This window comes from Coptis chinensis, chromosome 9 (assembly GCF_015680905.1).
Source record: "Coptis chinensis isolate HL-2020 chromosome 9, ASM1568090v1, whole genome shotgun sequence".
In the NCBI taxonomy this organism is placed as follows: domain Eukaryota; kingdom Viridiplantae; phylum Streptophyta; class Magnoliopsida; order Ranunculales; family Ranunculaceae; genus Coptis; species Coptis chinensis.
The window spans coordinates 29,760,528-29,788,099 of NC_141464.1; the positions used below are offsets into that span (position 1 = coordinate 29,760,528).

At 35.5% G+C, this 27,572-nt stretch overlaps 2 protein-coding genes across 22 annotated transcripts; one reads left to right on the plus strand and one right to left on the minus strand.

Moving 5' to 3' along the window:
- Positions 1-232: 232 nt before the first annotated feature.
- Positions 233-27,572, minus strand: LOC147475499 (uncharacterized). 12 transcript variants are annotated; one of them, XR_015207326.1, is made up of 13 exons: positions 26,651-27,572; positions 26,409-26,558; positions 26,225-26,293; positions 24,369-24,525; positions 22,874-23,193; positions 22,574-22,685; positions 22,116-22,283; positions 21,837-22,002; positions 21,253-21,320; positions 20,542-20,669; positions 19,635-19,759; positions 19,307-19,403; positions 17,659-18,384 (listed from the first exon to the last, which is right to left on the minus strand). XR_015207326.1 is itself a non-coding variant. In XM_086581857.1 (6 exons), exons 2-6 carry the CDS (start codon positions 21,880-21,882, stop codon positions 877-879), a joined length of 465 nt encoding a protein of 154 aa, XP_086437983.1. In that variant the 5' UTR covers positions 21,883-22,022; positions 22,116-22,323; the 3' UTR covers positions 233-876. The 12 variants fall into 12 exon arrangements, 4 of the variants coding, with proteins under 4 accessions (XP_086437983.1, XP_086437982.1, XP_086437980.1 ...); XR_015207328.1 differs by lacking the exons at positions 17,659-18,384; positions 19,307-19,403; positions 19,635-19,759; positions 21,837-22,002; positions 22,116-22,283 and adding exons at positions 233-965; positions 1,886-1,982; positions 2,214-2,337 and having other exon boundaries at positions 20,542-20,679; XR_015207330.1 differs by lacking the exons at positions 17,659-18,384; positions 19,307-19,403; positions 19,635-19,759; ... (1 more) ...; positions 21,837-22,002; positions 22,116-22,283 and adding exons at positions 233-965; positions 1,886-1,982; positions 2,214-2,337 and having other exon boundaries at positions 22,967-23,193.
- Positions 11,006-15,873, plus strand: LOC147475500 (DNA (cytosine-5)-methyltransferase 3-like). Of its 10 annotated transcripts, none has more exons than XR_015208424.1 (7): positions 11,006-11,297; positions 11,367-11,509; positions 12,736-12,897; positions 13,436-13,489; positions 13,574-13,772; positions 13,857-13,960; positions 15,603-15,873. XR_015208424.1 is itself a non-coding variant. In XM_086583582.1 (7 exons), exons 3-7 carry the CDS (start codon positions 12,872-12,874, stop codon positions 15,688-15,690), a joined length of 342 nt encoding a protein of 113 aa, XP_086439708.1. In that variant the 5' UTR covers positions 11,012-11,297; positions 11,367-11,509; positions 12,736-12,871; the 3' UTR covers positions 15,691-15,873. The 10 variants fall into 10 exon arrangements, 3 of the variants coding, with proteins under 3 accessions (XP_086439708.1, XP_086439710.1, XP_086439711.1); XR_015208420.1 differs by having other exon boundaries at positions 11,007-11,297; positions 13,379-13,489; positions 13,844-13,960; XR_015208418.1 differs by having other exon boundaries at positions 11,007-11,297; positions 13,379-13,489.

Here is a 27,572-nt window from a genome sequence, read left to right on the forward strand (position 1 = left end):
TACATTGATAGTTCACACTTCACAATGAACAAAATATTATCAAAGTTTGAAAGCTATACCTTGGTGAGGGCAATTCAAGATCAAAAGCTATATAGAAACCAACTCGTACTAAAATTTAAGACTACGATTTCTAATAACATTATAGAAGGCTTTAATAGAAGTTTCCACTGCTACATTACAACATGTTAGATCAGTTACAAACCTGCAAAGATAAAATCTAGCGCAATGGAAATACTAAATGAAGCAAGACCTCCAATATTCCACTGAATATCCAAAATAAAAATTACAAAACTTGCACAGAAACATTGTGGAGAGAACTAACAAATGTTAACAATTGAGCTGTTATATTTTCTTGTTGATCCCTATTACAGATGTTAAACTTCCTTGAAACCACCCGTTCGCAATTTACACTCCTAATAAGTTTCCAAAACCATTTCTCCTTATAGATCACCTGTGCCACTTCAAGCGTATGACCCATATCTCTGCAATGGAATTAGTAGGATTGCCAAAGTTTTGTCAAGGTCCTCAACTTCCCAAATACATCTCTCATCTCAATACTTGAATGGTCTGAACAACCCGTTAGCAATTTACACTCTTAATGAGTTTCCAAAACCAATTCTCCTTATAAATAACTTGTGCCACTTCAAGCGTATGGCCTATATCTCTGCAATGGAATTAGTAGGATTGCCAAAGTTTTGCCTAAGTCCTGCACTTCCCAAATGCATCTCTCATCCCATGTAGAAATTTAAGCACTCGGGTACTGTGATTTTTGTTCAATTCTCTTGAATTCAAACAAAGACCGTTGGATCCGCATCAATTGGCCTGAGCTCGGTCTCCCCCAATGTGGTCTTCAACCCTTTCCCTTCTGCATTAGCCTTAGAATGTATACAATGTACTGGTCCTTCCATGTATGCCCTGTTCTCCCTCTCTTTTGCAAAAGAGATACCATACCCACCTTTCACAATCTGCATATAATTTATAATTTAGATGGCCAACACATGGGTATGTCAAAATATAGTCAAAATTGAAATTTGGATCCCATTTATGTTTTTTGGAGGTGGACTTGAATCTTTATGACTGGTATATATCGTAGAGCATCTAGACATATTAAGCACGTACTCTTATTTCATTTTTCGATAAAATCGATTATCTTAAATTTAAACATACAATTACACAATGTCGTTGTTTTCTCCCATCATCTTCTTCAAATAAAAAAATTCCTGACCATAATTGGACCACAACCGTCAGTTAGATTCATTAAAAGATAAGAGCCCAAGTTTCTAATTTGATAAAAATGGACACCTTGATCGTTATAGGCACTTACCACAAATCTAAGTGTTCGATTGTCCCCAAAGCGACCAATGATTAACATCAGATGCAATTTAAATACTACAATTACACCACAAAGTTGCACCTACGCACTATTCTATTTATGGGTGTCCATATTGGCAGTAAATCTCCATCTTTGGGGCGTCAGGTAACATGTAATCATATACAATTCTTTATGAAAATGAGGTAGCTAGAGTAGAATTAATGACAACGAATTCCAGATACTTAATAGAGTGAACGCTTAGGATGTCATAAGTATCTACACATTTCACCTTATTATTTGGTTTAGTCAAACTTTAGACGACTAACATCATCAGATTGAGCTGATTCCTAATGAAGAATAAGTCCTTAGTAAAGGTACCCTACAATTTTAATTTTAAGGTTGGAATTCCATTGACGGTAGGGCTTCAAGGAGAGATAGCTCCATGCATGTACTGGTACCTCGCTTATGAATACATTCCTTTTCCACTTCTTCTATAACAAAACTTTAAACAAAATGCAGTGGGAATTGGGAACTTATTGATTAGATCTCTGAGCAAAGCCTAAATTCACATACCTAATTCAGTGATGCTTGATGACCACTTATACAGTTACACTTCCAAAGAATGTGGCAATTGAATAGCATTGATGTCAGATGGGTGTGCGTTATGTTCCTAGAGATGACATACTTGCATTAGTGAAGGACACAGTGAAATTATGGGCAAATCTCCCCATGGGACTATGTAAGTGTTTTAATGTTAATGCATATGATTTCAGGCAGTGATTAAACATAAGATGCACAATGAATTCCATGCTTAACTAATTTTAAAGATCATATTTTTCAAAATAAATTATTGGAAAATATAAGCATGTACAAATAACAATATGAATATGCAAATACTAACATCGAAGGGATTGTAGCAAATCTTCAATTGGACATCGGCCTTGGTTTAGATAATCAGCAAATACTTCGATTGATTCGTCAATGAACTCGGCTCTAGTTTCAGGCACAAAGTTTTCTTTGGATTCCTAAAAAATTCACAAAGAATGTTAGTATTGCATACTAACATGTAACTGAAATACTAACAGGACCCACTTGTTACTATAATATTACTTACAAAATATGAAACAGGAAAAAATAAGATGTGAAATGCAAACAATTAAGATGCAGGTTTAAGATCAGTTGATAATGGGATTTCTCCTTCAGTCCTTGAGCTGAATATTTAAGGATCTGCTTCAATCAATGTGCTCCAATAGTGCATTGCCCACAAACACATCTAACATTAACCCTTTGAATGCTCATGTTTAACGCTTTATGACATTCCCATCCCCAAATCCCCAAATCAAGCAATGCATCAATCTCAAAGCAAAAAAGCAAAACTCTGATAGAGTTCACCGAACTCTGACAGAGTTCAAAACTCTGACAGAGTTCACCGAATATGCTACTTCACCGAACTCTGACAGAGTTCAAAACTCTGACAGAATACGGCATGAAGAATATTTTTTCGGCAATTTAGGATTTTGATTGCATAGCATAAAAGGTTTTCAAAGATAGATATATGATGAGCGAAAAGTTATCATGCTTATGTTGGTTGTCGTTCTATTAACTTTGGTGGTTGCCCAAAAGCAAAGCGTATGTCTCTCTTGAACATAGTGGATCCAATGGTCCCACACTCCGACTCTGAATTGTATATATGGTTCTACTTCTTTAGAACCCCGGTTTTGCATACACGAAACTGTCTAGAAGAGGAATCAACTCCAAGGGTACCTCTACCATGTTGTTTGCTTACTTATCGCTTAGGCACCAATCAAATGTGCCACATTTGCTACCATATAAGCATATAGGTAGATTGGCTGCGGTTTCTTTTCCTCATCGGCTTGCTAATGTTCCTCAAAATCTTAGTTATTACTTACTACTCACGGTTTTCACTATTGCGGTTTGATGGACAAATACTCGTCAAAATCATCTATCTGCTTAGTATACTCATACAGAAAAAATGGTTACTCCAGCTCCTCCAAAGCAGACAAGTCTGAGTCGCATTACAAGTTTACAAGGACTAAAATACTACAAGATACAATGCACTTTTTTCTCGAACCAATTGATACAATGTACATCAAGTAACTAACCAATTTATACAAATCTGATTTCCATCGCCAAAGTAGAGAATAAAATGTGTTAATGGAAGCATACCTTAATTGGAACTTCGAGAGAGAGTGAAGTTTAGAGAGCTCAGGTGGTCGATTAATGGCGATGGAAATATGTAATTACTATAGTCGATCTGTTTTTTTGCTAGATCTGTTTTTTTAGGTGGTCAATAATGGTGATGGAATTGGATGTAATCGATAAAGTCGATCCCTCTTTTTTTTTTGTTAGATCGGTTTTTTTTTTTTCTTTTTTTGAAAAGATGATGAGGAAAATACGTTTTTAACCTTATTGAGATCTTCAGATCTTGAGGGCGAGATCCGACGGCTCAAGAGAAGAGTGAGATAAGAGTGTCACTATAAGAGTGGCACTCTAGACAAACCGAGACAAACCGTATATATATATATATATATAAAATAACAAAATAAGAAACATAAATATGGGTACCAACATTCATTCAAGTATTCATTTCATTAAACACATGATAAACTTGATTGAATAACAAACATAAACATAGACTTCATTGAACATGAAACAACATAACATGAAACATTCATTTGATTACATCAAGTCATTTGATTGAACTTCATTGAACATGAAACAACATAACATGAACTTTCATTTGATTACATCAAGTCATTTGATGAACATAAAACAAATATAAACATAGACAACATCAAACTGCAAAACATCCCACAAACAAGGGCTACATAGCACAATCGCTTCTTCCACTTATTCTTGAGTGAAAGCTGAAAAGCTTCATACTCTTGAGGACACATTAAAGCCTGCACTACCTCCACAGGTTGGCTTGATCCTTCTTTTGCCTTAGGCTTACCCTTACCCTTACCCTTACCTTTAGCCTTAGCCTCAGGACTATCAGGTGCACTGCAACACTCCCTCATATAGTCAAACCAACACTGCTTCATTAACTCCTCCTCTTCATCTTCTTTTCGAAATGAACATGGTAGTCCTAGCCTACAACAACCCTTTGTGCTTCTACTTTGTCTTTCCATTCAAACAAATAAGCATGTAGTTATTCAAGAGAAACATCATCCCTATGCTCATCAACATAAGCTCTAGCAGCCATAACCTCATCCTTAGAGCAATTGTTATACCCAAACCTTACTGCACACATTAAATGTCTTGGATAATCCTTACCTTTAGAGCAATTGTTATACCCAAACCTTACTGCACACATTAAATGTCTTGGATAATCCTTACCTCTCCTATGATGTGGAGATTCTCCAACATTACTAATCTTACCATTACCCTTAGCATTACTTTTCCCCATCTGTGTGAGACAAGTGATTTTCAACATTGAACAAAAATTAGATAACACAACAATTAGGGTACGCATGCATGGTTGGGTCAAGACAATTCAATACAAATTGAACACAAACAAAAGTTCAGTTGAACATTTATTTCATGGGTATTTCATTAAAACAAATTAAAAAACCCCAATTTTTAATTAAAAATTAGGATTTGATCACAATTTTTAATTAAAATTTAGGGTTTGGTCCAATATTTGAATTTCAAATTTGAAAGTACATGCAAAAAACGAATAAAGTACAAACATTCAAAAAATAGTAAGGAATCAAGCATGGCAGAAAGGGAGCCGATAAAATATACCAGCAAAGCAACTCCTTTTCGTATTCAAACAGATCGATCTTCAACTACTTGATTGCCGTTCTTCAAACTATCATCTTTCACTTCAAGTCCGCTCCACCTCCACCTTCTCACTCTCTAAACCATTTCTTGAACTAATGCAAGATGATGATGGTTTAAGTTTACTTCTCCAACCTTTTAACTTAAAACCCTAGATTATCAACCCTAATTCTTTGAAGATAAACAAGAGAGAGAGAGACAAAGAGTGACAGTTTAAATGCGAGAGAGTGAGGTGAGAGAGAGTGTTTAGGGCATCAATTCCAGCTAAAGATCAATGACCAAGATTTAGACACGCCGTAACTAATCTACGGTCATCTCGAGCACTCGTGGGCGAACATGAGCCATCAATCTAAAATGAAGAAGTTGATATATGATCAAAACATGACCGTTGATTAGTTTCATGTGCAATACTCGTGTTAGGGTAATTTGGGTATTAAGAAAGTATAGACGGACCTCTGTCAATTTGGGACCAAACTACAATAAAAGATTAATTGTGGACCAAATCCTAATTTTGCTATTAATAGTAGGACCAAAATGCAAAAGACCCTACAATCTAACCAAATTTTTATTTTGTTCTCTCTACAAATCATTCAATTTTTTTCTCCACAAATCTTTCATTTTTTTGTGTTTCTATAAAAATAAAATATAAATTTCAATTAAAAATTGAAAAGTTGCAACACAAACTTATTATCAAAAAAAAAAAACCAACACAAAATTATAAATTATAAATAGGATCCAAACACCCCCTTATTATACTAAACTCATAACATCTCACGTCAACACCTACTAAATTTAAAAGCAGTTGTTGACAGTTTTTGACTTTTTGGGAATGATTCATTAGCCGGCAAAATGGGTCATTATCTAAAGAGATAGACAGAGTGGCAAGACCAAATTTGAAGTCTGCTCCTAAACGTTTACATGTTCTTCCCTCTTGAATTAGCAAAGATGATTTCCAATTACTCAACTTTTACATCATCTTCCTACTTTTTAACCAATTGTCACAAACAAAACCTTCTCAGGCCACCTTAGGAAATGAGACAGGATCTCCAAAGGTCTAATGGCCATTAGAGATGGAATTGAAGGTTTAAGCAATCTTTTCATTTCTGCAGTGGCAAGGCATTACATCGCGGCAAAAGCGTCATCAAAGAGTTGTAATTTTGAATCTGCCCGACCCGAGTTTGGTTGGATCGATGTAAGCCTCATATTGGAAACCTCGGTTTCCTTAGGGTCATCAACCTACAAATAAGAATAAACTCTACGGTGAGATCCCACAAGAAACTCCGGTCGGTTGTTTTAAGTCTTGAACAACTCAATCTGTGGGATAACACTTTCCAAGGAGAAATTCGAGTCAATATAACTCGAGTCCATTGATTTAAGTTGGAACAAATTGTCGGGAAATATTCCGGCAAAGCTTGGCTCATTGTCAAAGCTTGTATTGTTGGTCATTGAAAAAAACAATCTGACAGGAGTGCTACCCCCTTCTTTAGGTAATCTTTCGTTGCTTCAAAGCTTCTATACACGAGAAAACAAATTGGCTGGAAATATTCCAGCCAACTTTAGTACACTGTCAAGCTTAATATACCTGGATGTTGCAGTTAATAGGCTGTCTAGTGAGGTCCCTTTATCAATTTTCAACATCTCATCCCTGAATAGATTACAAATTGCCATTAACCAATTTAGAGGTAGTCTTCCACAAGACATGGGCATCACCCTTCCTAATCTTGTTGATTTCTTTGGGAGTGGAAATCAACTTTTCGGACAACTCCCAGCCATTAGCTAATGCTTCTAAACTTCTAAACTTTGCTATTTCAACAAACAATCACTCAAACTATCGAAACTATAAGTTTTGAAAGAAATTATCTAGGAACAGGAGAAGCTCATGATTTGAGTTTTATCACTTATTTGACCAACTCTAGTAATCTAAAGTCATTGGCCTTGGACCAAAACAATTTTGGAGGTGTTTTCCCCAACTTAATTACCAATCTCTCCAACCAAATGGAGAAGTTGTATCTAGGAGGCAATCATATATCTGGAATTATCCTAGAAGGGATTGGGAACCTGGTCAATTTGTTTGTATTAGGTCTCGACTCTAATAACTTTTACGGTAGTATTCCATCTTCTGTTGGAAAACTCCGTAGTTTACAGGGATTAGCTCTGTCAGAAAACAAATTGTCCGGACGGATCCCATCTTCTCTAGCAAACAATACTAAATTGAATGAATTGTATTTGGGAAGGAACAGACTGGAAGGAAACATTCCTTCCGGTCTTGGTGCTCTTAGCCAATTGCTACAACTGGATCTAGAACAAAATAATCTAAATGGTACCCTACCTAAAGAGATCTTTAATACTTCCTCTCTGTTTCAACTTTTCTTCTCTCTCGACTCCTTCACTGGTTCCCTACCCTTACTAATAGGAAAACTTAAAAATCTTGGTACAATGGATTCGTCTGGAAATAAGTTATTTGGTTTATTGCTTAGTACTCTTAGTGGGTGTGAGAGTCAATAAAAGTTATACTTGCATGATAATTTGTTTGAAGGGATAGTTCCTCAATCTTGGAGCTCTTTAGAGAATGTCCAAGAGTTAGATCTATCAAGCAACAATCTGTTACGTGAAATTCCAAAATATTGGGAGGACTTTCCGTATCTCCAGCTGTTGAATCTATCCTTCAATAAATTTGAAGGTGAGGTACCAGTGAAAGGAATTTTTAAAATTGCAGGTAATTTTTCAGTTGTTGGAAATTCCGATCTTTGTGGGGGTATACATGAACTGCAATTGCCACCATGCCGAGTTAACAAATCTGAAAAGCAAGATGAAAAAAAGCAAGGAAGGTCCGATCTGTCCAAAATAGCAATTATGATCAGTGTGGCCATGTTTATTCTTTTGGCATCATGTTCTCTAATATTTTACTTGAGAAGAAAAAGTAAACTTAAAATGACTTCTTTGCAATCATTCAAATGAAGCGATGTTAAGGTTTCTTATGGAGATCTTTCTCCGGCGGTAGTGGATTTTCTCCGACTAATTTTGTTGGTTCGGTGGTTTTGGCACCGTGTATAAGGAATGCTCAACCAATATGAAACCGTTGTTCTTTGTTAAGGTCTTCAAACTTCAATTGAAAGGAGCTTCAAAGAGTTTCATGGCGAGAGTGTGAATCGTTATGTAATATCCTCCATCGAAATCTTGTTAAGATTCTAACTTCTTGCTCTAGTATGGATTATGAAGGAAATGAATTCAAAGCACTAGTCTTTGAGTTCATGCCAAATGGAAGTCTAGAGAAGTGGTTGCATCCGGAGATCGATGAACAAGATGAAGAATCGAATTTGAACCTACTTCAAAGACTAAATGTAAGCCATTGATGTTGCTTCTTCGCTTAGCTATTTTCATCACGAGTGCCACGCTTTGGTTATTCATCGTGATCTAAAGCCAAGTAATGTGCTTCTTGATAATGATATGGTAGCCCATGTTGGTGATTTTGGTTTAGCAAAACTTCTTTCGGGATCGATAGAGAACTTGCATGACAATCAAAGTACCTCAATAGGGGTAAAGGGATCTATTGGCTATGCAACTCCAAGTAGGAATTTAAAGATTGACATAAGTTGATTTCAGTCCTTTTTTCAATTCATAAATGCATGAAAATCAATATCTGGTATACTGCATTAGTTATAATATTTATGTTCCGCCATATTTTAGTGACACTCAAATGCTTTTATTTGCCTCTTTTTCCCCATGTTAAGTTAGACACCATTAACAACCCAGTTATACGAGCTGATATAGGTACAAGAGGGTCTTGGATAGTTAGATGTTTTCAGCTCCGGAGCTTATAGCATAGTTATTTAGATATCTTTAAAGAGGACAAATGAATTGTTAGTGCAAATGAAAAGCTGTTAGACTGAATAAAAACTATCAACTTAATCTAACTTCTTTTCTGTCCATGTTAGTTGAGTTAGAATTGAAAAGATCGAGGATGATGAAAGAACTATGGTTGTAGTAGTAATTAAGCCAGTTTCTTTACTTCTATCAACTTCTTAACTGACGATTGTGAGGACCTTTTCAATTTCTCTATAGTATATATATATAGAGTGCCACTCTAATCTCACACTTCTCCTCAGCCGTCCGATCTTACCTCAAGATCTGATGATCTAACACTCCAAATTTCAACCAATCAAGTGGGGGTAAAAACGTCTTTTACGACTCATCTTCTCAAAAAAAGAAAAAAAAATAGATCTACAAAAAAAAGAAGAGAGGGATCGATCTCGTAAAATATCTCGTGGGATTGAAGGGTTGGTTTTAGCCGCAATGTGTCTTACACCGGATGGGAATGCAGGGAACCTTCTTTTTCCAATTTTAACGAGCATGAGAAAGATTAGTTTCTGTTCTTAGATGCAGGTTCAACTAATCAGAATGAAAATACACTATTGAATCACGAGTTCGGCAATTCAGACCTTTACATGCAAACCAAAGTCCAAGGCAAATGGGATAGTTCCAACAAAACAACCAACCTTGCTTTGCTTTTGGAGCATTGTTACATCTCAATTACACCCGCTGACAAGCGAGGAGAAGGGGCGGTATCATTTGGCAATTCAACTACCAGTTGCATCAATTCAAATTTAAACTTCTTTTGACTGTCTTTGTGGATAGAATTGATAGATATTTAATTACTATAGTGCACTTTTAGTTATGGTGCTTGCTTATTGGAACATTTTAATTGACACTTGGATTGTCATTATACCATAAAAACTTGAATTTTGATTTAATTTAGGTTGCTATGATTATAGTTATGATTGATACCCTCGTTTAAAGACGGCGACAATTTCGGTGAACTCTGTCAGAGTTTTGAATTCTGTCAGAGTTCGGTGAACTCTGTCAGAGTTCGGTGAATTAGCATATTCGGTGAACTCTGTCAGAGTTCGGTGAAGTAGCATATTCGGTGAACTCTGTCAGAGTTTTGAACTAGTATATTTGGTGAACTCTGTCAGAGTTCGTTGAACTAGCATATTCGGTGAACTCTGTTAAAGTTTTGAACTAGCATATTCTATTTAACTTTTGTTTGTTCATTTGTTTTTTAATGTTATTGTTTTTTTAGGGTTCCATAGTTATTACATATTCATGTGATTTTACATTTGCATATTTTGATATTTTTAATTTTTTCTTTATCTGATGAAATTCGATCTATAAATGAGGTGCCCTTATTATGGAAGCTCGAGTTCTTAATAGAGTCTCAAATACCCAAATGAATCCTGGACGATCTTTCTATGTTTGCGAAAAAAATGACAAACGTTTGCCTAAGGATAAGAAATGTAGGTATTTTAAGTGGGCGGATGAAGAAAATAATTGTGGAAGCTCATCGTCGTTGAATATAAATGAGAGTCGAGCTCCCACATTTTCCCCAACTGAGAGTCGAGCTTCTATTTGCACAAGGAGGATAACGACTGATTCGGAAATTCACTCAATCGGAATGTTAATATTTAAGTTGTTGTTGGTCTATCTTCTCTTAGCGGTTTTGTGTATTATCAAGTGGCTGGTTAAGGTGTTATTGGCTTAAGTTACTTTGGATGTCGTGTGGCGTTGTCGATGATGAGTTATCCTAAGTTGCTTTGGATGTAGCTTCTGCTTTGAATGATGTTGCTATGGAGGTAACCATCAGTTAGACTCGGGGTTTTGGAACTGTATCTTCGGGAAATTCAGGTGTATTTGGTTAGTAGTTTGAATTTAGTATGTATAAATCTTGGAAGGATTTTGTATGTGTATTTGAACTCTGTCAGAGAATTTGGCATGTGTATGTGAATTTAGTATGTGTCAGAGAATTTGAACTCTATCAAAGAATTTGGCATGTGTATGTGAATTTATTGTGGAAGTTCAATCTTGGAAGGACTTGCGCTCAAAGTACAATTCTTTCGAAACTTCTCTCTTAGTTCTCTGCTTCTCTCTTAGTATTGGTCTATCGTGCATATGAATGTATCAATTGAAATCAGTACAAGGTTTACTAACACGACTTTAATAATCTCTTTCTCTCTCTCTTTTCCCCCTTCTAACTGTGCTTGTAGTATTGCATTTAATATTTAATATTTAAGCAGCTGCACAAGCTAGGAAATTCTTAAATAGTTTGTTGATCATTGTACATTCAATTCAACACAAATAGCTCTTGGAATCGATGATTTTCAGAAAATTCCTAATGGTGCTAATGGTAATTTTCAATTCTTGTCACATAAAGAGTGATTTGAAAGTTAAATAGGTTGTACAGGGTAATTTTCAGGAATTGAAGAGAGAATGCATCTTATCTGGACACATTGGTTGTAGGCTTTCATGGATTCTTAGCTTCTGAAGAAAATGTCTGGCGATGTTTCTACTCCCGATAACCTTACTGTTTCAATTGATCTGATGCTGGAGTACTGAATGGTATGCATATACTCTGGCTTCTTTGTTGTCTTGGCATGTCATACCAGATGGTGTACCTCTGTATTTGTAGTAATGATAATAAGTCAAATTGGGATACCAGGGACAACGTATTTTATTTAATTGTTAAAAAAAATGGTAAGCCTAACAGTGTAATGGCTTCTATTTTGGAGTACCAGTGCAGTAAAGTAAAGAGTTACATTTCAGTTGTATGGGTGTTGACTGAAGCATGGAATCTGAGAGTCATGATCTCAGATGACCGTTGGGGTTTTTTTTTTGCTTGGTCAGAAGAATATATTGATTTTTTAAAAAAGGAAGAAAGAAAAGAAAAAAAAAAAAAGTGTGTGTCAGACTGTGTAAGCTCATACACATCTAACCAAAATCAGAAAAATCTCAAGTACTTTTGGTCCGGCACCTCCAAATTAAAGAGCCAAGGAGGTCGACCATCATAGATTACAGAAACATCTCTCTATTGTCCCTCTTTTTGCCGCTGTATCTGCAGCAAAGTTCGATTCTCTCAAGTATGTGAAACTAGGAGATATGTAAACTTCCTCTTACAGCTGGTCCATCTTGTGCTAACCTTCCACGGGACTTGATCCTTTACAAAAGCCATGACTTAACAGTAAACTTTCCTCTAGGGTCAGGATTCCATATTCATGCGTCTACAACTTCTGAGTTAGGGCTAGGCAAGAGCAGCACATTCACTCCTTTTGCTGCTAACATGTCTTTAAATCTACTAGTCATATTCCAATGCCCATCCTGAATAATTAGAAACAACTTAGTTGTGTAGTTCTTCAGTTGAAACTCGGATAGACCAAAAATTTGTTGTATAGATCTTCCATTTGGATTTATCTCCTTCAAGGCGTTCTCAATCCCTTTCCAAATTGAAGACGGCTTGTGAAATCTGATTTTAATACCCTCTTTGGAGAAGAATTTTCTCTTCATAAACAATGCAAACTCATCTTCACCATTTAGTATATTCCATCCCAGTTTCATGAGAAGGGCTAGATTAACCTCCTTGAGTGTTCACAGCCCTAAACCTCCTTCTTGTATATACTAACAAATGACAAGTTTCAGCTTAGCGAATGTTTGCCTTTATATATTTGACACAAACGGGACGTTGTAAGATTGATAGTTTACATTTTAGCTACTGGTTTCTATTATATCTATGACTGAGTTGAATGGTGCTATCTGTATATTAAAGGACTCAACATGAATGAAATTTGCAGTGCTGTATCAAGATATTCAAAATCTGCACAAGAGAAGGAGCAATTCTTGCTGGATCCGATGCTGTTATAATCATCCTCAACCCAAATTCAAGCTTCGAAATATCATCAAGGTCCCATCATTCAAGATCAGACACAAATGTGTATGAAGGAAGGAGAGGAAAGGTATTTATTGTAATACTTATATAGATATCTTTCTTGGTTAATGAATTGGCTAAATTACTATCAGTAAATCTGACCAGTGAAAGATCTATATCAATTAGGGTATTGTAGTCACTGTAATTCATGATGTACACTTTGATTGTTGCAACAGACCTATGACAGACTTGAATGCTTTTATTGGATATTTAGACGTTAAGAACTTAAGATGAATAAAGCTTGTCAGATTTAGCATCAGTATGTTGAAAACAGTCCGTTAATTAATAGTTTCTTTTGAGCCTTCCTAGTTTCTACCCTCATAAAAGTATGTGAGAAAAAATAAGCTACTAAATGCAAGCAAAAAAGTGGGCATTACTTTCGTGAAAACGAATTTCACAGAATTCGTTGGAACCACCTCCTCGATCAACAGTTTGAAGAATAAGTACCGTTACAGGTGATAACCTTATTTATATGTTTTTGACATCTATGATATATTTGGTTTTGTTAGGGTGCAAACTTTCGTGATCTTAATCTTGCCGGTTTAATTATCCATGGTAATAACCAGATTGACTTTGATGCTTCTGTTGAAAGACCTACAGTCTCTTCAGGAAAACCTTTGGTAAATACTTTTTTGAGTATTTACATTCTTATGTCTCAACTGTGCTTTGATTTCTTACTTTTCCAATTGATATCTTTGTTTTAGGTCCCTGATTATGCAGTTACCTTTAAGGATGGTTTTTCCAAAGAGTGCCGTTTTCTGAGATCTCATGTGCTTTTAACTACTTAAAATCTGTTCTCTAATTTTTTCCTAAGAATGTTCAAATATGTGCAGGCCTTTCGAGTGCTTGTGGTGGGATGTAATTGTTCCCATCGTAGTCACCCGTGCCGAGCCACATAACCAGGTATAATTTGTGCTGTTAAGGTTATATTTGTTGTATTTATTGTGATTTCTTATATGCATCTGTAATAATAGTCATTGTCAATAGATCATTCTTCATCCAGAGCAGGACAGAGTGCTTACAGTCAGAGAAAACGCACGTCTTCAGGGTTTTCCAGATTTTTATCAACTTTGTGGCCCAACTAAAGAAAGGTAGATAATTAATTGTAAACTGGACGTTTGACTGAATGTTTGTGATTGTACTGTTTCTTTTAGTGTATGCTTTCTTTAGATCTGTAGAAGTTTATGTTATTCTATACAGGTAGTATACTGGCATTGTTCAAAAGCCAGGCATCATGATCATGGAATTCATTGGCTTTTGAATTTGGTATCTGTTCTTAATGCAATAGATGCTTCATTGAGTCACATTCGATGTGCTTCATTCATGCACGATAGTAGCAACTGCAGTTGTATATGTATAATGATATCTTCCCTGGCTTCGTAGACACCTTTCAGTTTCCTTTCTGCTTGATTCTTTCCTAGTGTTTATCAGTTTATCAAAGTAAAAGAACTGTGACTAAAATACAACAACACTCATTTTTTTTCTTTTGAAAATAAAGATATATTTCTATGGTTTGTTACAACTTCTCATATGATCAGTTTAACTCTTCTCCCTCATAGGCATGTCTAAATTTATTCTATTGGTACTTAGTTGTACGCTGATGAAATATTCTCTACTCGTTTGTCTAGTACTTTATCAAGAGGAAAAGAATTCACCTTAGATTAGTTGCTCAGAAATTCCTAGATCTGATCAACACTCTGAACCTACACGCTTAAAATATAACTTAGACACCATAGAATTGCCTAAAGTTATTCCTGAATCCTTTTCATGTCTGCCAGAAAAATAATTAACAGTGTTTAATTCTAGTGTGTAGGCTTTAACACCTGCCTAGCCACCTACCTTGCCACTGTTCGAATCCCTAGCTTGGGGGATAAATCATTGAACTCTATTCCTTCCAATTATTGGCTCTTTACTGAGAATGGGGAGACTGTGCATGAATCATTTTCAGTAACAAACCCATCATATGCATAGGCATTGGTGAGGCTTCCTTTTCGTCACTCATCAGCAAGTTATCGTGGGCATCTTTGATGGGTTACATGATAGGCTTCACCTCACGAGATATCAATAGAACAACAAATGATTGTATGTATTGTTGAAAAGATGAAATAGTATAGTCAATGTGTTAGGTTTTTGGTCGTCAAACTTATTTGATTTGTACTGGTGAATTTTTGATGAAATCCTCTTCAAATATTGGAGTCTAGACGGAGCGGAACTTTTTCTTTTCCTGTTTTTTAGAAGGAAAATTGTTGAGGGTGGAAATAATGAAAGTATAATTATCATAAGTTTGTCTTGCATTGATTTCCAGGAATCATGGTCATGGTATTCATTGGCTTTTGAATTTGGTATCTCTTCTTGATGCATACATTAGATGCTTAATTTAGTCACAGTCGATGTGCTTTATTCCTGTGATAGCAGCAACTGCAGTGGTATACTGTTTACTGGATTTATCTGCCTTGGCTTCTAGACACCTTTTGGATCTGTTTTCTACTTTTCTTTAGTTTATGTTTTCTTTAGACCCGTAGATGTTTATGCTTTTCTATAAAAGCAATGTGAGTGGCATTCTTTATGTGTTATTTTCTCGTTGTTTTAATTAATATATAGTGACACTTGAACAATATACAACCAAATACAATATATTTATCGTTATGTTGTTTTTGCTTCCGAGTACAATCTTACCATAGCTTAATTGCTTCCATTGTTTTATATTGATATTTGATTTATATTTCTTTGAAGGTACACACAAGTAGGGAATGCAGCTGCAATCCCAGTTGCACGTGCCCTTAGGATATGCCTTAGGGTTGGCAATCCAAGGCATTGGTGATGATTGACCGCTGTGCACCCTTCCAACTGTTTTCTCAAGCTTCAGTTGAGGACAATAATTTTCTTCAGAAGAAGTTGATGAGGTTTCACCCCTTGAGTGAAGGAAGCTCTTGTAATTGCTACATTTGTACTATGACGAATATTTTATCGTACATCTTTATTAAATAAATCTTGTTAATATTTACTTTTGTTTTCGTTCAATGTTCTTATACCTGTTTTTATTTTTTCATATATATTTATATTATCTATTCCTTCTTGCTATTGCTTGAAATGCCCTTAAACTTTGCTGTATGCTATATGTCTCCAAAATTGTACTTATCTGCTAGTTGATTTCAAAGTGTACATTGAAAAGAGCACATTTTGAGTTTGTAATCTAGAAAATTTCTGTCTGAGGATTGTCGGCTCATCTTCTTTAGAAGCATTAGCATAGATGTTGGGATAATATATGGTTGGTTGCTTTGGATATAACTAGGGAGCAATGGGATCCCAAATCCGATAAAGCTATTGGGAATGTTATTATTATTATTATTATTTGATTGGTAAGCCTGGTATCATCACTCAAAAGTTTTACCGACTTTGCTAGTCGGCACCTCCGGAATGTTATGACCTTGGTTTATATATATTTTTTATGTCTGGTTGAATTGTTGAATCTCAACTTCTATCTTATTGTGTTTAAAAGTACCGCCACCCACGACTTTTGGCTGACCGGGACCCTGTTGGCATTCCCATCGGACTCGGGCGTTTTCTGTGGTACAGTGCATGACAGTATGGGACTAGTCTTGTGAGTGCTGTTGTATGTATTTCCAGGAGTTACCCTTTGTATGTTCATACCTAATCTTTTTCGTGTCGTGATAATTGTCCATGAAATAAACCTTGTGTGTCAAACTGGCCTTCTGTGGGATTTTTGGTCTTGATTGTTGTCTGGCATTAGTATGCAGCCAGAAAGATCAACACGTCTGCGTTATACTTTTGAATGAATATGTTGAGGTGAACAAAACTTCAAAGGTGGCTCTTAGGCTATGAAAGCATGTGTTTTCTGTGGTATTGTGACTGCTGGTGCTCAGTAACTCTGTTGGGTCCTCATTCCTCAAAGCATAGCTGGGAACCTTTACAGTGTTGACTACATGCTTTGTCTGTATTTCATTGGTGTGCTTAGCTGGTGCATGTATTCCACTCATCCCTTGTAGCTTGATGTTGGCAGGTTTACAGGGTGCTCAACACTTCTTTGTTCTTACAGGACTCTGGATCTACATCCCACCTTACAGGCTCGTGTTTACAGGGCAACAGTTGCTTAGAGATAACTGGTTTGTGTTTTTGTGACCCTCCCAGTTGGCTCTCCTTGTTACAGAGTAGGTAAGCTTGTGAATACTTGGTGTTCAGGTTTCAAGGACAGCCAGACTCTTGTATATAACCGCAATGTTGAACTGTAGGTGTCACCACACTCGGGTTGTAACATCCAATATTTACAAAACCTGCTTCCAGCACAATTACTACCATAGTGGATTGATCAGATGATATATCAGTGAGGAATTCAACAATAAGGAGTTGGTGAAGGCATTACTCCATAGATGACTATCTTGGACCACTTAATTTCTAGTATCTCCGTTACAGTGTCCGAATGGTTAGTCAGCTCTCATGTTGACTTTCAATGTGAATCCTAATTGTATTCAATACTAGCCAATTAGCCCGCTTGCGGCCGGGCATGCTACATTGATAGTTCACACTTCACAATGAACAAAATATTATCAAAGTTTGAAAACTATACCTTGGTGAGGGCAATTCAAGATCAAAAGCTATATAGAAACCAACTCGTACTAAAATTTAAGACTACGATTTCTAATAACATTATAGAAGGCTTTAATAGAAGTTTCCACTGCTACATTACAACATGTTAGATCAGTTACAAACCTGCAAAGATAAAATCTAGCAAACCTGCAAAGATAAAATCTAGCGCAATGGAAATACTAAATGAAGCAAGACCTCCAATATTCCACTGAATATCCAAAATAAAAATTACAAAACTTGCACAGAAACATTGTGGAGAGAACTAACAAATGTTAACAATTGAGCTGTTATATTTTCTTGTTGATCCCTATTACAGATGTTAAACTTCCTTGAAACCACCCGCTATTAATTTACACTCCTAATAAGTTTCCAAAACCATTTCTCCTTATAGATCACCTGTGCCACTTCAAGCGTATGACCCATATCTCTGCAATGGAATTAGTAGGATTGCCAAAGTTTTGTCAAGGTCCTCAACTTCCCAAATACATCTCTCATCTCAATACTTGAATGGTCTGAACAACCCGTTAGCAATTTACACTCTTAATGAGTTTCCAAAACCAATTCTCCTTATAAATAACTTGTGCCACTTCAAGCGTATGGCCTATATCTCTGCAATGGAATTAGTAGGATTGCCAAAGTTTTGCCTAAGTCCTGCACTTCCCAAATGCATCTCTCATCCCATGTAGAAATTTAAGCACTCGGGTACTGTGATTTTTGTTCAATTCTCTTGAATTCAAACAAAGACCGTTGGATCCGCATCAATTGGCCTGAGCTCGGTCTCCCCCAATGTGGTCTTCAACCCTTTCCCTTCTGCATTAGCCTTAGAATGTATACAATGTACTGGTCCTTCCATGTATGCCCTGTTCTCCCTCTCTTTTGCAAAAGAGATACCATACCCACCTTTCACAATCTGCATATAATTTATAATTTAGATGGCCAACACATGGGTATGTCAAAATATAGTCAAAATTGAAATTTGGATCCCATTTATGTTTTTTGGAGGTGGACTTCGGAATCTTTATGACTGGTATATCGTAGAGCATCTAGACATATTAAGCACGTACTCTTATTTCATTTTTCGATAAAATCGATTATCTTAAATTTAAACATACAATTACACAATGTCGTTGTTTTCTCCCATCATCTTCTTCAAATAAAAAAATTCCTGACCATAATTGGACCACAACCGTCAGTTAGATTCATTAAAAGATAAGAGCCCAAGTTTCTAATTTGATAAAAATGGACACCTTGATCGTTATAGGCACTTACCACAAATCTAAGTGTTCGATTGTCCCCAAAGCGACCAATGATTAACATCAGATGCAATTTAAATACTACAATTACACCACAAAGTTGCACCTACGCACTATTCTATTTATGGGTGTCCATATTGGCAGTAAATCTCCATCTTTGGGGCGTCAGGTAACATGTAATCATATACAATTCTTTATGAAAATGAGGTAGCTAGAGTAGAATTAATGACAACGAATTCCAGATACTTAATAGAGTGAACGCTTAGGATGTCATAAGTATCTACACATTTCACCTTATTATTTGGTTTAGTCAAACTTTAGACGACTAACATCATCAGATTGAGCTGATTCCTAATGAAGAATAAGTCCTTAGTAAAGGTACCCTACAATTTTAATTTTAAGGTTGGAATTCCATTGACGGTAGGGCTTCAAGGAGAGATAGCTCCATGCATGTCTTGGTACCTAAAACATATGACTACATTCCTTTTCCACTTCTTCTATAACAAAACTTTAAACAAAATGCAGTGGGAATTGGGAACTTATTGATTAGATCTCTGAGCAAAGCCTAAATTCACATACCTAATTCAGTGATGCTTGATGACCACTTATACAGTTACACTTCCAAAGAATGTGGCAATTGAATAGCATTGATGTCAGATGGGTGTGCGTTATGTTCCTAGAGATGACATACTTGCATTAGTGAAGGACACAGTGAAATTATGGGCAAATCTCCCCATGGGACTATGTAAGTGTTTTAATGTTAATGCATATGATTTCAGGCAGTGATTAAACATAAGATGCACAATGAATTCCATGCTTAACTAATTTTAAAGATCATATTTTTCAAAATAAATTATTGGAAAATATAAGCATGTACAAATAACAATATGAATATGCAAATACTAACATCGAAGGGATTGTAGCAAATCTTCAATTGGACATCGGCCTTGGTTTAGATAATCAACCAAATACTTGATTGATTAAATCAATGAACTCGGCTCTAGTTTCAGGCACAAAGTTTTCTTTGGATTCCTAAAAAATTCACAAAGAATGTTAGTATTGCATACTAACATGTAACTGAAATACTAACAGGACCCACTTGTTACTATAATATTACTTACAAAATATGAAACAGGAAAAAATAAGATGTGAAATGCAAACAATTAAGATGCAGGTTTAAGATCAGTTGATAATGGGATTTCTCCTTCAGTCCTTGAGCTGAATATTTAAGGATCTGCTTCAATCAATGTGCTCCAATAGTGCATTGCCCACAAACACATCTAACATTAACCCTTTGAATGCTCATGTTTAACGCTTTATGACATTCCCATCCCCAAATCCCCAAATCAAGCAATGCATCAATCTCAAAGCAAAAAAGCAAAAATCATAATAAGTACACTTAAAGGCACCTTCATATTTAATTACAAATTAATTTAATGTATCTTACGTGCTAACTAATGACCTTTTAAAGTACATTTGAGTTCTTATTAATTGGAATAGAAAATCTAACAGAGGTCACTTAATTTAACTCATATCATTAACTTATCCAGCAAGTCTCAAGACAGAGTTGGTGGGAAGATGATCATATCTAGCCATATAACAAAACCTAATGATGCCAACATTACAAAATTATACATATCTAGTAGCTTTTAGAATCAATTTCCATTTAAGTATGCCTCAAATAATCCAGCGCATCTGTAGCTTATTTATGTGCCTGGCCATACTTCTTTGAGTAAGTGTGACACTTAAAAAACGAATATCAAACTACAAAACTTCTAAAAAAGCTTAACTATAAAGTTTTTAAGTGTGCTTACTATTCTTGAGAACATTGTTTGCTCCATGCATAGTTGCCTCATTGTCATTATGTATTTGATAGGATATATACATTGCATAGAAATATCTCTACAAAGTCCAGGCTCTAGCGAAAATCTGTAGTCAATGCCTACAGAAAACTAAAGTCCTCATAACAAATCAAATAATGCTACATGCTAAAATGTTAACCTTTACGCATATCATAAAAGAAAGATCCGGCTTGATCGAAACTGTTCAATGGTGCTTATTCTTATTCTTCAAAATCTTGAGTGACCAATGTTCCAATATACAGAAAATTGGAGATTTATATGTCATATGGAGTGTCCTTCGTTTCTATGTGTACCCATTACTAAGCCGTGTTGCTCATAATTATGGAGATTTAGATTGTTTGTAAGCCATTACAAAACCATTCGAGCCAAAATCAAAGTTGCCTCTATTAGAAGACCAAATCCTATTCTTTCCTATGTATAATTGGCATCTTCTACAGGTGAAAAGAAAAGTATTCATATCAGAAACCTTTGTATCTCAGAAGGTTCTCAACTGAAAGCCCTATAATTTTAGATTTTTAAGAGTTGGAATAGGTTTTTTGGGATTGGTATGGGGTTTATAATAAATCTAAGATTTTGATAGTTTTTACATATTTTTTTTTTCCTGATCAAAGTATCAACACAAACAACCCTAACTACAAAAGCAAAATAGAGCAAATATCTTACCAATAAAAGATCAACGCAAGTCAGGTATATTGTTGTCAATCTGGTTTTGTTTGGCCTCCTTGAATCAACTGCGTAAATATAATTAGATGTTGGTGAGTGATGAGTCATGGATAAATTAGATTTTACCTGGAGAAGATCAATAGTGCGACAAAAACCTTTTGATCAATCATGGGTTTTTCAGCGAGGGGAAATTTTGGATACGTAGAGATGGATACCAAAAAAAAAAGAAAATAAATGATCAAACAATAGATGGGGAAAAAATATTCAATGTAGAAGCCAAAGAATTAACACGGCAAATAGTGAAGTGGGTAGAACGCACATTGGGAAAGGGATAATTAAATTAATATGGACATAAGAAAACACACAATAATCTAACTGAACTAAAACAACTATAACAAAGGAAGAGATACCTAAGAAACAACTATTTTGCAAGAAGCATTTATTGCTTATATTCATGGGTAATCAAGAGCAAAATAAGCATTCTCTTCAAACTCTTCTTATTTGGTCCTAATAATCGGTAACTATTTTACTTAAAAAAAAAACTTTGAAATTACTTGGAGAAGAATATCGCTTAGAACCTTAACCTGTGTATGCATCTTCAGGGAGGCAAGTCTGAATGAGTGAGGGCATAATAAGAGCTATGAGCTATCACATGCCAAAATCACGGCATTGACCTTGTGCAACTTCACCTGAAGCTTAAAACTTCCATCTCTCTCTTCTTTTCTTTCAAACTATGCCTCCCCTGCTATTCTGCAAAGTTGACGGTCAACCTGGTAAGCCACCAGCTCAAGTCCCAAAGAAAAATCATGTTAGACTTGGGAGGAATTTCACTCCCCTCAATCAACCAATGAGTGTAATTCTACCTCAACTCCTCAATAGGGGTTGCTAACTTTGTTGGAGCACAGGCCTGTTCGTTCCTGATCCTTTGCCTAGGTGGTATATATAATCCGAAAGCTAGAAATATTATAAGCTAGTCATAACACAAACTTGTTCCCTCAATCCCTCAAACCGATCAATATGCCTCTGACTTGCTAACAAATAAATCAATGTTATTGCAGGGTGGATAATGACAAAGGGAACTAACTACATGCACGTAAAAGAAAAGAAAACAAACACGGCTTTAGGTGTTCTTTCCACACTATGGAGTTTTTTTTATTCTCAAAGTGACTTGTATATACATATATTTCAAAAGACAATGGTTTGCATTCTTAATTCACCTCATTAATTGACATTTGAAAATCAATTTCCTACTATAAAATACGCAAATGCACATAGCTTCCGAAATCATTTGATCTAAGAATCAAATATAAACAATACCCACCACTATTCTGAAATGGGAGAAGGCTAAGCAGCTGAAAGAATCGCTTTCAAACAATCCGAACAACATAATGCAAGCAAGTCCTTCCTTTGATCAAATCAAACGTCGTCAAAATCTAAAAAATTCAAAGACACCCCAAGATCAAAATCTACATTATAATTCACAATAAAGTAACAAAAACAGACCAAAAGAAAAATTAATCAACCATTTTTTATCAATGGGTATAGCAGTATAAGGTACCTTTACTTTCACTATGCCATCAAAATCTACATTATAATTCACAATAAAGTAACAAAAACATACCAAAAGAAAAATCAATCGACCATTTTTTATCAATGGGTATAGCAGTATAAGGTACTTTGTCTCCAGAGAATTAGACCAGAATTAGACCAGTACTTGTAATGAGAGTACTTAGGGTCATCCAGATCTTCCGCTATTCCATGAGAGAAGTGACCCTCTGCATAGTGCATCATCTTTGGTGCTACAAAGCGAAGTAGATCAAGAAAGGATTTAGCTGTGTAAGCCTTTTTCCCTGCAACTTCCCTGATGCTTTCCTTGCTCATCTCATCATATTCAGTCCACACTTCTCCACATGAGGAGCTATGTTTAATCTGTGCCTGACCCTGGGAAATATCAAGTTAGTGTCTCAATCAGATACTGAGATTTCGAGAAGAAAGAAATAAAAACTCATAAAATTGAGATCACATAGACAAACCATAATGAGTGTCAAAATGAACTATTTTAAGATAATGCATGCATCTAATAACAAAACACGTAAAGCTCCTAGAAAATCATTTAACAACACTGACTTGTTAGTTAAACAAATGTCTATAATCATTTTAATGTAATGATTAGCAGTAGTATTGTTAAAAAAATTAAAAATGTGACGTTAGGGTATGTAAAGTAATTAGTTTAACTAACACCACTTTCCCTCCTCTCTGTTAAACTAATTTTAGTATTGTTAATTTCGTGACTAACCCCTTTAATTTGAAAAAAAGGGGTGCTAATTGCCCAATAGTTGCAACGTTTATCTAATCAACTAAGCTTAAAGGAAAACCAATCAACATTCTTTAGCATAAGATTCCACCAATTCCTTTTTTGATCCATCATTCTATAGTCTTTGTTCTTGTGTAATCCTCAAACACATCCAGTCAACTTATTCTATTTGTAACATTTAAGCCAACTCTTTTGCATTTAGTAATGGACATTTGTACGGGGCTTGTCTATATATTATACTTTAGCGAACAAAGGAAAATCAAGTAATCACTGCAACTTTCAATGGTCATAGATGTTTTCAAGTTTGTTTTTGAAAACTAAGTAAAATGATCATAGATGTTAGCGAACAAAGGGTTTGTTTGTGTTTTTTGGGTTAATATGGGGCAAACGTACAATTGAAAGAGACTTGTCAGGTAGTACCGATAAAGTAATTTTACCTAACCATACTTAGCTTATTCTTTACCTTGAAGATGCACACAACATACTTTTGGTCAGGATATTATTTTATCAACAATACAAATCAACTTTGAGCAATTACTTTATGAAAGGTAATATGATTCCCTTTGTTTCAATCCTCATACTAAAAAGTGTAACTTCAACATTTCTTAAATACACTACCAATTAAAAAAACAATAGAAATATTAAAAGAAAAAAAATCAAGTACGTAACAATTCTAATAGAGTAATAGCGACCATAATACTCATTAATGTTGCGATTCTTGGTTTTGGTATGCAATTTAATCATACACTTCTTATGCAACTCTATCAAAAAAAAAAATTACATGTGTGGTTGGAAAACACACCTGGCCTTTTGGGCTCTTCTTCCTCCTCTCAAGAACTCTCTTAAAAAATGGTCTTGGGTCCAATAGTGCACCAACTGCTGAACCCAGTGCACCAGATGCCTGCTGCCACCCATTAAGCCCCACCTGCTAGCATTTTATCCTCTTGTAATAACCAAACCTGCCCAGAAGAGATGAATGCTTTAAAATTTAGTAAATGCCTGGTTCATCACTTAACTACCTAGAGTATGGACTTTAAAGGCTAGTGAATGTCTAGTTCATCATTTAGATATATGGGCCCATAGATATTAGATTTACTTCCTCATCTTTCCAAAATACATTAGAATGTACATCAATTTAAAATAAGAAAATAACAGCAAAAGGGCATCAAATATTATGAAAATAGTCAATAAAATCAAGCAGAGTAAGTCAAACAGAAAGCATCCTTTCTGTCTCTTGTGATCCACTAAAGCATCCAAGGTTAAGTATCATATCATCAACAAAACCACGTACAAAAGACTAAAAAAAATGAAGGCTTGGCGCACCTTTCACAAAAGAAGAATCTCGCAAAAAACATAAACTTACAGTCGGTGTTGGATTGCCATTAACCTGGGAGATGAGAGAGAGAGAGGTTTTTTTTTGTTTTAATTTGGTGATTTAAGTCAGGTGGGTTTTTGTTTGGTTTTGTTCTTAGCATAGGAAGAAGGGTTGGTTTTTGTTTTGTTTGGGATTCTTCGCGAACAATGGAAAAATTAGAAAAATGGCGTGTTTATTCCATTTATTTTGAGCAATCAAAATGTGGAGAATCCCATTTATTTATTTTTTGATAAATCCAGCCTTATTATCTATGGCATCACTCAGAATTCTATTCGAAAATCTTCCAAATGTGCTAACCCTTCATCATTACCCAATGTTCAATGGAAATAAAAATGAAGCTTAATGAAAAAGAAGATAATAAACCCCTTACTGAAGTAAAGGTTGTTGATTTAAGATGGTTGACTGTGATAGTCGTTCAAAGTTGTGCTTCTCAGCAGCGACATGCTGAAAAGAGAGACATGTGTATTAGAATACCTATATAGAATTTGAACCTCTCAGGCTCTCAGCTCATGGTGACCTTTTTACATTATTAAGGTAAAAGTTGGGACTTCCTCAAAATTCTTAGCTCAACTTGAATGTTCAGCTTGGATGAGAATAGTCTTGCAAAAGCATGTCCCTTAACTCCACAATTTTGGCCGTTGAAACTTCTTATCATTGTGGTGAGTAGTTCGAATTCTAAAAACTATTAGGAAATCAAATTGTGATACCCCAAGTCCCCAAGTATATATTGCAAAAGGGATGCTGGAAGGCGCATAAGTCTAAAGTGGTGAAGGTTGGAACAGGAAGTTTAGTGGATTCATTTCAATTTCAAAAGTTACAAAGATATACAAGTAGTGGGGCATGTAGCAAGTTACTACATGGCATCCATACAAAGGAACCCCATTAGAAACATAACATCAAATTACAAACATATCCCAGTCACACATGAAATCCACAAATGTTACTCTCCTAAAAGTAGGACAGTAAGTTCCTCAATCAAATAGAATCTCCTGTAACACTAAAATTTTATGATTAGCCTTTTTGGTCCCTTTTTTCCTTTTATTATTAAATATTTAAAATAACCTTCAATACACAAACTGTCAGTCTGTCACCATCCAAATGCCTTATCCTTGCAAAGTAGGTTTATAGCTTAGACATAAACATGGTAAACTGATAAGTATGATGGGTATTCATAGTTACACACTGAGTGCCTCATCCTTGCAAAGTAGGTTTATAGCTTAGACATAAACAAGGTAAACTGAGAAGTAGGATGGGTATTCATAGTTACACATTGAGAAACTTACCTGATCTATGATGAATAGATCTTGATCTAACCTCCCTATGATAAAGCCAAGATTAAACTGCCCAATGACCTGTGAAAGAAACAAAAGAGGTATCCATGTCGTCAGTGATATCGGTTGACTGAAGATCAAATGTACTCAAGCAAAAATGCTAGTTGAAAAAACAAAACAGAAGCTATTAGATTACATGTAAACGAAGTGGCCAACAACCTTCATTCTACCAAAATCTTGTTTGTTGAAGAGCCTTTCCAACTCAGTGGTTGCTGCAGCTAGAGCCTTTGCTTTTCGATCCTCATTATCTGGTTGAGAAAACTCTAATGTTGCAGCTGTAAAGCACCTGTAGCGAGATCAATCGATAAATAAACATTAGGTACATATTGTTGTATGCAAGTCAAGACATTTAAATTCACACGACAACATAATACTGACCTATTAATCTTCTGCTTTCATTGCTGAATCCATTGGATCATAGTCTTAACAGCTTTTGCCTAGACATTATTAGGTCTTTCATACTAAACTACAAAACTGAGCACAAATCTAAGCCAGAAGATGGCACTGGTGGAGCATCTAAAACCGCATTAGAAGTGTCAGCAGTAAAAGAACTTGCTCTTCTCAGTTGTTTATTACAATTTAACGATGGCCACAATTTAATGACAATTTAACTTAATTCAATTGTGAAAACCATCGTGAAATTGGGGGTCGCTAGTTCACGGGCATCTTCCAACAATTCTCACCTTTATAGAATCCACTAAAATTTTAATCGGAAAAATCTTTCTCCTTCTCACCGTGTAATCAACATATTTAACCCTTTCTAAACAAATAAGAGCCTTGAAGGAGTGGCAGAGGCCAACCTTGTAGTCAATAGGGTTTTGCTTGACTATTGAAGAAGGTTTTTTTTGTTATACTTAACCCTCGTAGGGCCAATTTCATGTCGAAAAATTCCCAACTGGACCTAAGACCATGTTTATATGCCATGTGAAGCGATTGAAGCATCTGTGTCTGTAGGTGAGTGCCTAGTATCATCCTTTATGGAGTAAAATCAATCACACCCACTTTTTGGTTTCTCTCAAAAACAGTTACAAATTTTGAACGTTAAATTCTAGAGATTCCAAAGGCTAATTCGAGCCTTCCTTTAATTGCTGATTTCACTATTTGCTTTAGGGGGGCTTAGATTTGGAATTTGAACCTTAATTATTAGCTTGTAGGGGAAGCGATCTACTGCTACTGATATCTTATAGTTTTCAACTGATAGCGTATAACTCCTGACAATTAACAACAACAGCAGCAACAACAACAACAACATCAATAGTAATAATCATAACAATATTAATAACAATTATAGTAAATCTAA